Source organism: Equus przewalskii, chromosome 1 (genome assembly GCF_037783145.1).
Source record: "Equus przewalskii isolate Varuska chromosome 1, EquPr2, whole genome shotgun sequence".
NCBI classification, from domain to species: Eukaryota; Metazoa; Chordata; class Mammalia; order Perissodactyla; family Equidae; genus Equus; species Equus przewalskii.
In genome coordinates this window covers 75,621,825-75,636,215 of record NC_091831.1, presented here as the reverse complement: position 1 = coordinate 75,636,215, position 14,391 = coordinate 75,621,825, and the positions used below count along the sequence as shown (strand labels likewise).

General features: G+C 35.1%; 1 protein-coding gene across 3 annotated transcripts in view; it reads right to left on the bottom strand.

Moving 5' to 3' along the window:
* ERO1B (endoplasmic reticulum oxidoreductase 1 beta) overlaps window positions 1-14,391 on the bottom strand; it is a 63,883-nt gene that overhangs the window by 31,250 nt on the left and 18,242 nt on the right. For all 3 annotated transcript variants that reach the window (XM_070568275.1, XM_008539928.2, XM_008539930.2), the window contains exons 6-9: window positions 11,020-11,093; window positions 4,587-4,707; window positions 4,408-4,454; window positions 1,682-1,693 (exon numbers count right to left, since the gene is read on the bottom strand). In XM_070568275.1, coding sequence (XP_070424376.1) covers window positions 1,682-1,693; window positions 4,408-4,454; window positions 4,587-4,707; window positions 11,020-11,093 — 254 coding nt within the window. The remainder of the gene's footprint in view (window positions 1-1,681; window positions 1,694-4,407; window positions 4,455-4,586; window positions 4,708-11,019; window positions 11,094-14,391) is intronic.

Below are 14,391 nucleotides of genomic sequence, written 5' to 3'. Positions count from 1 at the left end.
TATTTTGACTAGTAAAATTTCTGGGAAAACATTTCAGTCAAAATATTATGTAAATCTTATTCACCAGAAGGCTTAAACATCCATAAGTATGGGCAGAAAGAGTTTAATAATCTTAAATTTGCTTTTGATGATAACCATAGCCCTGTTAAAAAACCCCAGGAACAACAGTGAATTCAAAAAATCAAATTATTAACTATTCCATTTTTCCTGAGCCAGTAAAGCTTGGTATATTGCTTCAATTGTCTAAGACTGCTAAGTTTCAAGGGATAATAAAAAATCCTTTAATTTTTAAGACAATTCTTCAGAAAAGTTAATGACTAGAATTTGGGGAGGCCTGATTTATCTGTGTATAGTAAGGCTAAAAGAATTATTTCTAGCCCAATACTGTTCTTCTGAGTGGGGGGGAAAGTGGCAATCAATAAAGATCAAAATAGTTAATGCACTTCTTAAGTTACCTATCCTTATTTCAACTGAGAAAAGCAAAGCATGATAACAGAAACTTAACAGATGAGCTGAGCAAGGAGTCTAGGTGATAAGTTAGATGGTGGGGAAGTACTTTGCCTCTTGAGGGTCTTCACGCTTTGCAAAACAACACAAACATCTTCCTACAGAGTCATTCATTCAACATACTCTTACTAAGGATCATTCATCATCATCTCACTTGTTTATTCAAAAAACCCGAATGCTAACAGGAAAAGTCTAGTTCTCAAGGTCCCCAATAACCTGGCCTCTACTTATCTTTCTAATTTAAACCACCCCTATATAAAGTCTTTCCTACTGCTAACAGGGTATCCCCAAACATGCTTGATTTTTCCTTAACTCCTTAGTCCATGCTATTTTCTCCAAATAGCACATACTATCCAATTCTACTGGCCTAAATCTGCCCCATTATTTAAAATTCATCTCAAATGCCACCTCTTCCAGTAAGCTTTCCTAACGTCAGTCCAGTGAGTTACGCTTTGTTCCACCTCTAAAGACCTATATCACCTGTCTGTACTATGTATGTGATACTTCTTTATCATTGTTTCTGTATGGTGCTTATCATGCCTGCTATGTTCTTAGCTCCTAGAGGGAAGGTATCATGTCTTATCTATCTTTCTATCCTGCACAATGCCTATCACAGTGCCCCTGAACACAGATAAGTAAATATCCATGTGAAATAATTATTTTGGCTGTATTGGGGCACCTTATGACTGATATTCATTCAGTAACCTGGAGTAACCAATTGTTCATAAATTACTATTCATCAGATTAAGTGTTACAATGATAACTGAGGTTATAAATATCAAAGTCAAGACGGAAATAAAGACATCACAAGACAAATTATCTGGTAAAACGTAACTTCTTAAGAAGAAGAATCTGGTAAATCTTAACTTCTGTTTCTTCAGAACATATTCAAGTAGATTATGATAACCCGAAAATGGGGAACTTGGAATGTGATCCTGGTTTCTAAACTAACCACTTAGGTAAAATGTCCTTATATTTTCTTTTTCCACTTACGATAACTTCATATTATAAAATATACTCTTATTCTTTTTGTCACTATTCATTGGTAGCTATTTTCTGAAAAAGTAGGATAAATGCTTTCTTTTGAATTAAATAGAGGTGAAATCAAATTTTGATAGTTAAAAACATTTTCTCTATACTTGAAGCAAATACAAACACAAGAGTTTTAACTCACCATCATCTTCTCCTGAAAGAGAGAATAATAGACAGGATTTTAGAAAATGTCTTAGAGTTCAGATTCCAATTTTATTTATTTTAATATAGGATTAAAATTTACTATGTGTTAAACTAATAATTATACCATGAACCTTGGTCAGTGTGTAATCACCCTGCAAATGAGACTTCTTAAAAAGAACATTGGCCAAAGAATACAAGACTTTCAGATTGTTTTACACAATAAATGATCAGAAAGCAACTAAAAATACTTCATAAAGGCCACAAGTCTCAATAATTAACTAACAAATATACAGTCACTTCTTCAATCATTATGTCCAACCCTCCCTGAATATTATTGTTTCCATGCTGGAACACTTTTCTCTTTTAAATCACTGCTCCTCAGCACATACACACTTTACTAAAAGTACGTCCCAAACTGTAACTAGCGAAGGCCTCCCTGCAGGGGCTACAGGACTGCCTGGACGTGGGGACGAGGCCAGAAGGTTGGGTTCTAGGGCTCCACAGCTGCTCTGCCTTTATTAGCTTTATATGTGGAATTCTGATATGATTTCATTTTTGGAAAAAAGGTTCTGTTGCTCAAATGCTGCTGGAAAGCTAGGAGTAAAAGCCTAACTGTTATGGCTCAGGACAGTGTGGAAGGAACATTAAGTAAAGAACAATAAAGAGCTGTTAGTCAACAACTAGCAGTTTCCACGGAGATGGCAGACAGCCAGCATCAGGAACAGCTATTTAATTACTTCACAGAGCACCCACCTGTCAGCGGGGACCCATTCTCTCCCCTTACCTCATCTTCTGACTCCCGCTTTCATATTTTTTCTTCTTTTCTCCCTCTCCTCCCTCTCTTTTTCTGTATAGTGCTCTCCCTCCTCTCCTCATCTCTCCAGCAGTCTCATGTCTCTAATTTACCATAACATGGAAGTGAAGTATTTCTTAGGACTTGATGGTTTTATTAAATGAACAATTATATTTTCTGCTTTAAAAAGTGATCATAGGGCCCGGCCTGCTGGCGTAATGGTTAAGATCACACACTCCACTTCAGCAGCCTGGGGTTTGTGGTTTCAGATCCTGGGCATAGACCTACACACCGCTCATCAAGCCATACTGTGACAGTGTCCTACATACAAAATACAGGAAGACTGGCACAGACGTTAGCTCAGTAACAATCTTCCTCAAGCAAAAGAGAGGAAGATTGGCACCAAATATTAGCTCAGGACCAATCTTACTCACACACACACACACACACACACACACACAAAAGTGCTCATTGAAAAGCCTGGAAGAATATCTTCCAAACTCTGTACTATGGAACAGAAAGTGTGTAGAGGCAGAAGGAGCTTTCCTTTCTTACTTTAGATAAATTTCGTACTGCTTCAATTTTTATAAAGTCTTGTGTAATAAAAATATTTAAGTTGACAATAGAAAAGTTATAACATAAAAGTAGTAAAAGAGACTGAGGATAAGAAGCCATGCATGCTTTTTCATACTCCAATTCCTTCTCCAGGCAGTGTCAGAATGAATTTGGGGAAGAATATCTGCCACATTGAGATAAAGTGAGCATCTAAGAGCAGTCCATTCATTCAACCTTTCTAAGTCTCTCTGGCTCTCAGAAATGCCTAAAGATACAAATCTGACCAGGAAACTCAAGTTCTTAAGTCAATCCTGGTCTAAAGACAACATCAGAATGGCAAATCAATTACAGGGCTGCTCCCAGGGTCTGGCTCCTCGTTGAGAACAGACTGAGGATGTGCCCAGTCATTTTATACTGAATAACCTCCAACTGTCTACAGCAATGCTATCCCATAGAGATATTAGGTCAGTCACATATGTAACTTAAAATTTTTTTCTAATAAGTTTTTTCTAATATCTACATTTTAACAAGTAAAAGGTATACATATACTACAATAATATGTACTGTGATACAAGAGTTAAAGTAGTCCTACCAAAACAATAAGGTCCTGTTTAACGGCAAATATATTTTACACTGCTTCAGTTTTTAAATTTAAATGAACTAAAATTAAATAAAATGTAAAATTTAGTTTGCCACTAGCCACATTTCATGTGCTCAACAGACCAATGTGGCAAGCGACTCCTTTCTCAGGCAGTGCAGGTTTAGAGCAGTGCTGCAGGCAACCTAACCTTCCAAAACTCCTCGACATCCTCATGACTCTAGGTGTGGTTACAGGGATCAGCACCCCGGCCATCACCTGGGGGCTTGTTAGAAACTCAGGTCTCACTTCAGACCCACGGAATCAGAACCTGTGTTTTAACAAGGCTCCTAGGTGCTGTGTACACACACTGAAGTCTGAGAAGCACTCTAGGAGCCACTGGTTCTCAAACTTGGCTGCACACTGGAGTCACCCAAAGAGTTTAAAAATACCAACGCCTGGGTCTAATCCCAAAGATTCTGACTTAATTGGTACAGGATAGGGCCTGAACATCAGATTTTTAAGAGTTCCCCAGGAAACCTCTGATATATATTACTCATATGTTGTAATTTATTTTACACAAAGCTCTTAGTTTAGGGCCTGGCACATATCAAGCACTCAATAAATGACAGTAATTATATAAAATGTAAAAATCTTGAGAATTAACTATGAACTGATATTATACTTTTGCTCATTCAAATTAAGCAAAATATAAAATAGATGAAAATTTTCTCAAGTTCAGTTACAAAGACATTTTGTAAACAATCTCTAAAAGCACGAAGATGTATGAAAAACACACCTCTGCTGGGTGCCAGAGGATTTAAAGGACGATAAACAGATCGAGGCCTGAAAAAGAAAGCACAAAACTCAAAATGGTTTGACCTGTTTCTATTATTTTTTTCCAACAGAAGCAAATGATCCCCTTCCTCCACCCTCCCTATAGTCATCCCTCCTCCTTCCCCTACCCCCTCCAGTTACTTGAAACAGTTTTCTTCGTAGATGCTGTTCCAGACTCTCCATGCCGAGGGCCCTTTATAGCCGGTGTAGCGCTCTGGGTTCAGCAACAGGTCTACGTACTGAGCAGCTGGAGATCTCTCATCTAAACAAGAAACAAGTCAGAAAAACCACCCGTATTTCATCATTTACCCAAAATTCAGCATCACAAAGCAAACAGGACTACCCAAAGCTTAGAGAAATGCTACACTTTTCAAGTAATCTCCAACTTCAATGGTAGAGTGGTCAGCAAACTCGTGACTGTAGTCGACCCAGGATTTATAACAACTTGGACTTAAGAGAGAGGAATAACAGCGCCTCCCTTTCCTGTGGATACTCAGCGCTCTCCCAAGGAACGTAACATCCCTCACTTTAGTAGAAGCATTAAAAAATTTCTTAAGTTTTAACCACCCAGGGCTGAAAAGACCTAACAAAATCATAACCTGTTTCAAAAGTTTACGTGATTTCTTCCCTATGTATATACCTAAACACACGCTTAGAAACATTAATTTTGTTGGTGCATATTGTATTAAAAATAGAGATTTCCTCGCTACTCTCTACTTGGGCTTATGAAGTAAATAGCTCAATAACTTTGTGATCAAATCTGATCATTCAGAGTCACACAATGCTCTAGCTAAAAAAATACATATTACTAATTTATTTTTACCAATGTTAACATATTGAAGTGCTTTTCCCTCCTCTCAAACCAATATATAGTAAGTACTTCAAGAATTTGTTAAAACTTGTTAAAATAACCATTTTCCATGTTGAAACCCAAACGAGTATTTACTACATCTCCACTTTGGGACAATATTTTCACAGAAATCTCTGAGGGATACAAAACATAAAGAAAATGGTCTTAATTGTTAAGGCTCACATTCTAGGTAGAAAAGGGTAACACAAGCGTTCATACCCACAGAAAAACTATGATGACTATGCTTCACAAATGTATGATCATAATACAGATAAGCGGAAGTGCTACATATGTTGGCACAGAATTGTTCCTTTATTTATATGCTTCGTACCTGTTAGTGTCCTGAGATTAAATCAATAGAATATAGGCACCTGACCTAAAACAGGGGTCAAATATGGTCATTAAAATATAGTCCCTCTTGTTTCATTACCTGATAGTATATTTTCCTGCCAGTCAACAATATTCATTGGCCATTCAATGATCACAGACTGAGATTATCCATAATAACAAGAGAAAAATGGCATCCTGATCCATGCCTTCCAAGAAATACCTGGGACTTTTGAGATGTACAAAGATAATTACAACTTACTACTAAATGAGTTGTACCTAACTTATAGACAATGGAAATATAATTTTGAAGAATATTGGCTCTATTTCTAGCCCTAACATTATATAAATATTCCACTATAGAAGTTAAGGCACAGAAAATAGGTAATTTACAGAGGGATGTACAGAAATTGTCCCAGGACACAGACTGATTCAAGACTTAAAAACAATAATTTAATTTCAAAAATAAACATTCAAATTATGAAATTAATAAAAGTATTGCTTTTATAGTAAAACTCAAACAGAAGTTTTACAATTCACTAATTTGTTATATATTTTTAATTGCTTTGAGCTGTTCTTGATTAAATTCATTTGTAAAACTGATTTAATTATGTACGTAAGATTTACAAATATTATTAAACATAAATATATCTTCACTGACATATATATATATTTGTATACAAGAGTGCGCGTGTGCACGTAAGCCTACACATTCGTAGGGTCATCTATGAATGTGAGGACTGGACTACTATCAACCTCGTCTCCCAATAAAACCAACTACATAATCAATGAAGAAAAAAGCCACTAGATTCAGATATTAAAGTATCATTAAATGTTTTAAGGGAGTAGAAAATCATAAGAGCAAAACCAATTATATCAGTTCTTTTAATTACTTTCTTAAGTAAAACTAACATTCTCAATGTTCTTAAGGCATAGACCCTTAATTCAATCAAAAGTTGTTTAAAAATGTCTAATACTTTTTCGAATCATGAAAAAGGTGGGTTTTGTTAACCCACATGGCCCAAATCTGGTCTGCTGTGTATTTTTGTAGAGAAAGTTTTATGGGAACACAAGTCATGTTCATTTGCTTATGTGTTGCTTTTACACTACTATGACGGAGCTGAGTAGTTGCAACAGAGACCATATGGTCCATAAAGCCTAAAATAGTTACTATCTGTCCATTTACAGAGGGAAAAGTTGGTCAACCCTTGACCCATACTGACAAGAATTTCATGACATCCAGAGTGAGCAATGTATGCGGGAGAAGCATACACAGGTTGAGATCTCCCTATAAACACACCGGTACTGGTGCCATCCTTACCCCCAAGGGCAAGCTGTGACATGACTTTAATTAATTTGTTCCTAAACTATAACTTTTCATTTTTACAGCTGTATCATTCGTTCAGATAATTCTCTTTGGATCCCTACTATGTCCTCTCCCAAAAAAGTTTTCTCTTCTTCCTCTGTCTACAAAGCTGCTCCAAAGCTGTTCTTTCTAGTTGATCATGCTAACTATTACCTAAAGAGTCAAAGAAGTTCCACTGAATCAAAATACCTAATTCTTGGAATTCATCAACTTGAATTAATGTTTTTTCCTTCCCCTCAAGTATACCTTTTTTCCCAACTGAATTTTCTTTTCCCTGCACTAATATTAGTGTTATGAGGCCACAGTGCATTTTCTAGGATGCTAAACACTCCTTCCCACCTCCTAACACCCAAATAGCTCTTGAAACATAATGGTAGCATAAGCCAACTTACTGTGCAGGCTTTTTGCTTATGCACACAGATCAAAAATATTAAGTTATGGACTCAGGATTAAGCCTACAACACTCCATCACCAACTCTACCCCAAAGTGCTACTAACTCACTGTTAAAACATGATTTACTCAGTTAAGTAGAATCGATAGTTTATATAGCTCCCAAGTAATTTTCATATACAGCTAGATTTAGATAGAACTGATTTAAACAATATTTTTAACTTATTAATGAACATGTTTTACAGGAAAAGATAAAAGTAAAACTCTATCATACTATTTAGATCATTTATGAACGAACTACTTCATTCAGCAAATATTTATTGAGCATGTACCATGTCCAGGCACTGTTCTAGGCACTAGGAATACAGTAGTGAATCCAAAAGACAGGCCCCTGCCCTCGAGTAGCTCACAATCTAGTTGGAGAAGACAGACGACAAACAGATAAACTAAATAACATGTGATGCACTCTCATGGAGTTCTTAGTGCTCTGGGAGCAGGCAGCAGTGCAAGACAGACAGCAATAGTGGGTACTATTTTATACAGGGAGGCGACAGCAGGCTTCTCTGATGAGCTGACATCTGAGCAGAAACCTGAAGCAAAGGAAGAAGCAAGCCAAGCATAAAGACAATAACAAAAAGAGAGGGATAGTGGGAGCAGCTTGCCTTAAACTGCTAAATTATTTAAAAACCTACTATTTGATCTATAGGGATCATCTTCCTTCCAAACAAGACAGTACCAAGAACAAAACAGCAGAGAGCAGGGATGCATGGATATATTCCAATAAGCTGGGGTGAATACTCTTTAGATTTTTGTTTTAATCCAATAATTTTAGATAACTGAAATAAGTAAATCACTCTAAAGCTACTCTGACAGTATTAAAAAAACTGTAGATATAAATCACAGGGATACACATGAACATTACTACCCAGAAGAGTAGCTGTAACCCAACTAGTAGCATGGTTTTATGCATGGTTTATAAATTACATAAAATATAAAAATTACTAATTATTTCAATTATGTAATCCTAAAAATCTTAAAGGATGATTTTATGTAAATTCTTATAGGACACCTCTTCCACTTTTTTTTTTAATTTTTGCCAAGTATGTTTTATCTTTTTTTTTATTGAGTTAATGATAGGTTACAATCTTGTGACATTTCAGTTGTACATTAATGTTTGTCAGTCGTGTTGTAGGTGCACCACTTCACCCTTTGTGCCCACCCCCCATCCCACCTTTCCCCTGGTAGCCACTAATCTGTTCTCTTTGTCTACATTTTTAAATTCCTCATATGAGTAGAGTCATACAGAGATTGTCCTTCTCTAACTGGCTTATTTCACTTAACATAATTCCCTCAAGGTCCATCCATGTTATTGCAAATAGAATGATTTTGTTCTGTTTTACAGCTGAGTTGTACTCCATTGTATATATATACCACATCTTCTTTATCCATTCATCTGTTGATGGGCACTTAGGTTGCTTCCATGTCTTGGCTATTGTAAATGCTGCTGCAATAAACATTGGGATGCACAGGACTTTTGGAATTGCTGACTTTAAGCTCTTTGGATAGATACCCAGTAGTGGAATAGCTGGGTCGTATGGTAGTTCTATTTTTAATTTTTTGAGGAATCTCCATACTATTTTCCATAGTGGCTGCACCAGTTTGCATTCCCACCAGCAGTGTATGAGGGTTCCTTTCTCTCCACAACCTCTCCAACATTTGTTACTATTAGTTTTAGATATTTTTGTCATTCTAATGGGTGTAAGGTGATATCTTAGTGTAGTTTTGATTTGCATTTCCCTGATGATCAGTAATGATGAACATCTTTTCATGTGTCTGTTGGCCATCCGTATACCTTCTTTGGAGAAATGTCTGTTCATGTCTCCAGCCCATTTTTTGATCAGGTTGCTTGATTTTTTTGTTGTTGAGTTGTGTGAGTTCTTTATATATAATGGATATTAAGCCTTTGTCAGATATATGACTTGCAAATATTTTTTCCCAGTTAGTGGGTTTTTTTTTTTTGTTTCAATCCTGTTTTCATTTGCTTTGAAGAAGCCCTTTAGTCTGATGAAGTCCCATTTGTTTATTTTTCTATTGTTTCCCTTCTCTGAGAAGACATGGTGTCCGAAAAGATCCTTTTAATACTGATGTCAGAGTGTACTGCCTACGTTTTCTTCTAGAAGCCTTATGGTTTCAGGTCTCACCTTTAGGTCTTTGATCCCTTTTGAGTTTATTTTGCTGAATGGTGAGACCTCTTCCACTTTTACAATTTAAGAAGCTAATGTTAAAAAAAGTAGTTAATACTATTTATATTGATGACAGATAATTGAGCCTATCAATTTAATCATAGCACTACAATTGAATAGTATTTTTTTAATTAAATACCTATTTACTGTAAGAGAAATATATATTCACAGAAATGATTTTTAAATCTGAAAACCTGTTAAACAAGCCCTACTAAAAATTGTTGATTTTAATCAAAGAATAGGTAAAATGAGAAGCTGGAAAGTCTATGAGTGTTAAACACTCAGATATAATTCGAATGACAACCAGAGCCCAAATGTAAGCATAAGCAGTGATGTGACCACTTAACCTGGGTACCACGGCTTGCTTTGATAAGACCTTTGCCCATTCTAAGTATCGTAATAGGGCTATTTTATTAATTGCCCATTATTATAATCAGATACCAAAAAAATCTTTGCTCAGATTTCTTAAAACTTTCCTTGTTGAAACCATATAAACCATGGTAATAACATTCCATCTCTCAGCATTCTTCTCAATTTACCATACTAGCGTAGAAGCTCACTGTAACTTATTCCATTATAGACTGGATTAACAGCACAATTCTATATATGAATCCTTTTAAAACCTTTAGAAACCAGTATGCCCACTCTAGATGCCTGTCTCCAACTATGCATGCTTGAACCTCAAATTCTTTTCCACCACCAAAAAATGTAACAATAACAAGGTAAAAAGCGAAGAGGGACCAAATGCACAACTCTTGGGAATATCCTCCTATAGATAAAAAATTTTGATTCACTTCAATTATCTTCTGTGAAGAGAAGAGGTAATTACTGTTGAACAGTGCCCTATCTTTGTACCATTCCAGGAGACTCTTGAAAAGAGGGCTGAGGAGAAGTCAAATTACAGTCTTCCCCAATATTGGAAGGTGTCTTTATGTTAGTTTGTTGAGGTCTCCTGCAAATTCTAATGTAAACATTTTTATAACATGTTTACAGACCTATCACTAAGTGGCTTGAACTGAAGGTCCGTAGGAGATGATGTGTCATAAAGGAAAGAACACAGGTTTTAGATTCAGTCAGACCTGGGCCTGAATCCTGTCCAGCTTCTTGCTACTGTGTGATCTTAGGCAAATTCTTTAGTCTTTTTGAGACTCAGTTTCCTGAGATATGAAATAATACACACCTATTAAAGTAGCTGTAAAGATTAGAAATAATGTACTAAGGCACTTAGCACAGGGCCTGGAACACAGGTTCTCAATAGATGCTGTTATGAATAATAAGATCCACATAGCAAAATCCAGTGTATTAAAGTTTAACTCTGATTATGTTTTCATTGATTTCCACATCTTATAAAAGGGTTACAGTTAAGACAATTTAATTACAATAGTTTGTTTTATTACCATCAAGTTCACAAAAGTGATCCTGTGAATCATCATATCTTGCCCAGTCAATGAAAGCTTCTTTGCTTTGGTTACTATGGGAAGGAGGAATAAAAAAGAAAGATGATTAACCTCGAAATTGAAAATGTTAACAATGTATTCTAGTGTAATTAAAAATAGATAATCCGAGGTCACTTCATTATTAATGAGATGGTGTCACAAATTCAGTTATTAGTGAATCTATGAAGAAGTGCAGAAAACAAGTTATATGAAAAACATAGATATTAACGTCCATGAGTGATTCACATTTCTTAACTATATTAAAATTATTATTAGCCCCAGTTCAATAATAATTACTTTGACTAGAAAATTAACTTACAAATACATATAAGATGTAGTTATATACAAAATTCAAGCTGGCCTTTTCAACTGACTTAGAAACTGTAGTAAATATTTATTATTTTTTCCTACAGCAGTTATTAAATTTACTTTCATAATTCTTTTAATTTAAATTGCTTCTGTACTTATAGGATCCAAAATACTAAAAACTGCATGTCACTGTTATGTAATAGCAATGTCACTTTTATCATGATATCTCATTCATTTTACATACTACCTCCTATTTAACAAAATCTCTGATCAAGATTTCTGGTTTGGAGGACTGATAAAGAAACAACAACGTTCACTCAAACTTTGACCTGCATTCTCTTTAACCTATATTCAGACCTTCTTGATCTGTCTTGAACACATGATAGCAGCATCTATAAGAGAAGTATTATTACTCTTCTTTATTCACTACACAAAAGGGAAAAAAAGGTAAAAAAATTGCGTACTAAGTATAAATCGGGTAATTTCCAAATGCAATACTGTCACAACCAAAAATTTATTTTGTATTTGAGAAATTGCTGCATAACACAACCACTACAAGAAGCGTATAAGGCTGGTTGCACTACATCAACTTTATCAATAAATTTTTCCAATGCAATTTACTGTGGGATTTTTTTCTCCTATAGGAACATATAATTAGCTTACTAATAAGAGTTAACAGGAAAATCTGTATCATAGGTGACTCAGTTGAAATATACGATACCATAAAACAAGAATGCCTAAGTTCTAGTTGCAGCTAAAATGATAACTACAGTTATGTTTAATCAGGTATGTCTTCTGTTGAAAATAGGAAAGAACAAAGCAATTGTGACATAAATTCCTATTTTCTTGTTAGCAATATGACTAACTTAGAGGAACTTTTGGCATCGAGCATCCTTACTTGATGAGGCTTTGCTGATTATTTCATCTAAGGCCATGGCACCAGAAAAGACAGGGAATGCTAATCTAATGCTAATAGGGCCAGCCCCATTTAGCTGATAAATAAGTTGGAAGGAACCTTCGAGGCTGTCTAGTCCAGACTTTCCAAAAGTCAGTGTGAAGATGAATGCCAAGCTACTTAACGTAAGAATTTCTTGGGCTTAACTCAGGATGTCAAGTTGGTGCTGTGAGTTAAGTAGCAGCGTTCAAAGCGGGAAACACAGGCACAGGAAGGGACGGGATGTAGGGGTTACAAAGGGGCATGAGAACACTTTGGAGGATGACAGATATGGTAACTATCTTGAATGTGCTGACTTTCATGAGTATGCATTCCAAATTATACATTTTGAATATATGGGGTGTATTGTATGTCAATTATATCTCAGTAAAGCTGTTTAAAAATTACTAATTTTTGGAGAAGTTGTGGAATGAAGAACTCTAGTACACTACTAATGGCAATGCAATACAGTCATTTTAGAAAACCATTTGGCAGTATTTAATTCTATTTGTAGGTATATTCTTCATAGAAATGCATACCAAATGCACCACCAAAATAGTTTTTGAAATGGCCTCAATGTGTAAAACACCCAGCTATCAACAGTAGGATAGAAACATTATGGTGCATTCTTACTAGGGAATACTATATACCAATGAAAAAGAATTAAATTCTACTATGCTCAAGAACATGAATGAATCTTACAGACATAATATTGAATAAAAGAAGTCAGATACAATTGAATACATTCTGTATATTCTATTTATATAAACAGGCAAAACTAAATCTCTGCTAATATAACCCAAAATCATGATTAACTTTGGAGGGTGGTAATGACATGCGAAGAACACATAGTAATCTTCCTGGTAGTAAATATATTGTTCTGGATGGAGGTTATAGAGTTGGGCTCACTTTTTAAAATTAAACGGACCTTTGCACTTAAGGTTTGTATACTTTATTATATGTGTGTTATAGTTTAATTTAAAAGGTTAAAAAAATAACTTCTGTTCAACAAAAAAACTATAAGCAAAATTAAGACAAGCCCTAACAACTCATATAGCCAAAAAAGAATTATCAGATTCTACGAAGAATGCTACAAATTAATAGTAATTTTAAAATGCAACCCCTCAATGGAGAAACAATAGCAAAGAATATGAACAGGCAATTTACATCAAAAGTAATGACTTAAGGCCCAGTTCCTGAATCACTTCTCTATTTATATTTTCTCCTTGGTAATCTCATTCAGGTTTATCGTTTCTAAATACCATATATTTGTTGAATGCCTCCCACATTTCTCCCATGAAATTGAGAGTTGTATATCCAATTGCCTGCTCACCTCTCCAATTGGATATCTCATAGGCAGCTCAAACTTAACCCATCCAAGGTTGAACTATAATTTTCCATCAAACTTGCTCCTCCTGCAGGTGTCCCCAGTTCAGTAAACAGCAACTACATTTTTCTAGTTCCAAATCTTGTAGTCATTCATAGCTCCTGTCTTTTTTCATTCCCTACATCCAATTCTTCAGCAAATCCTGTCAGCTCTACCTTCAAAATCTACTTGGTTTCTGATCACTTCTCATCATGTCTACTGCTATCACCATGGTCAGAACTAAACCACCATCAGATCTTATCTGGATTACCTTTACACAAAGGACAAATAAAATCATATACACAAGACTACATATAGAAAATAAAAACAAAAAACATGGACGGAACCTACACCAAATTCATGATAGAAGATACCTCTAAGAAAGAAGAGAGGAAAACAGGATTGGGGAATAGAATACAGGGGATTTTAAATTTATCTTTGATATTTCTCTTTTCTTAAAAACATGGTAGAAAATGTTAACATTTATTCATTAATGAGTGTTTATTATCTTTTCTACTTTTCTATATTAAAATTTTTCTTCAATAGATAATAAATAAGACTCTATCTTTACTAAGTCTTTAACAAGTATAGTACATAAATACAAATCTAAACAAACAGGGAAATTTTTAAAATTTCAGTAATATTCCATTCCCCACTCCCAACTATAGATATGTTCAGTCATTTTATACTGCACAATCTGAGACCACTTACAAATTATGTTGGC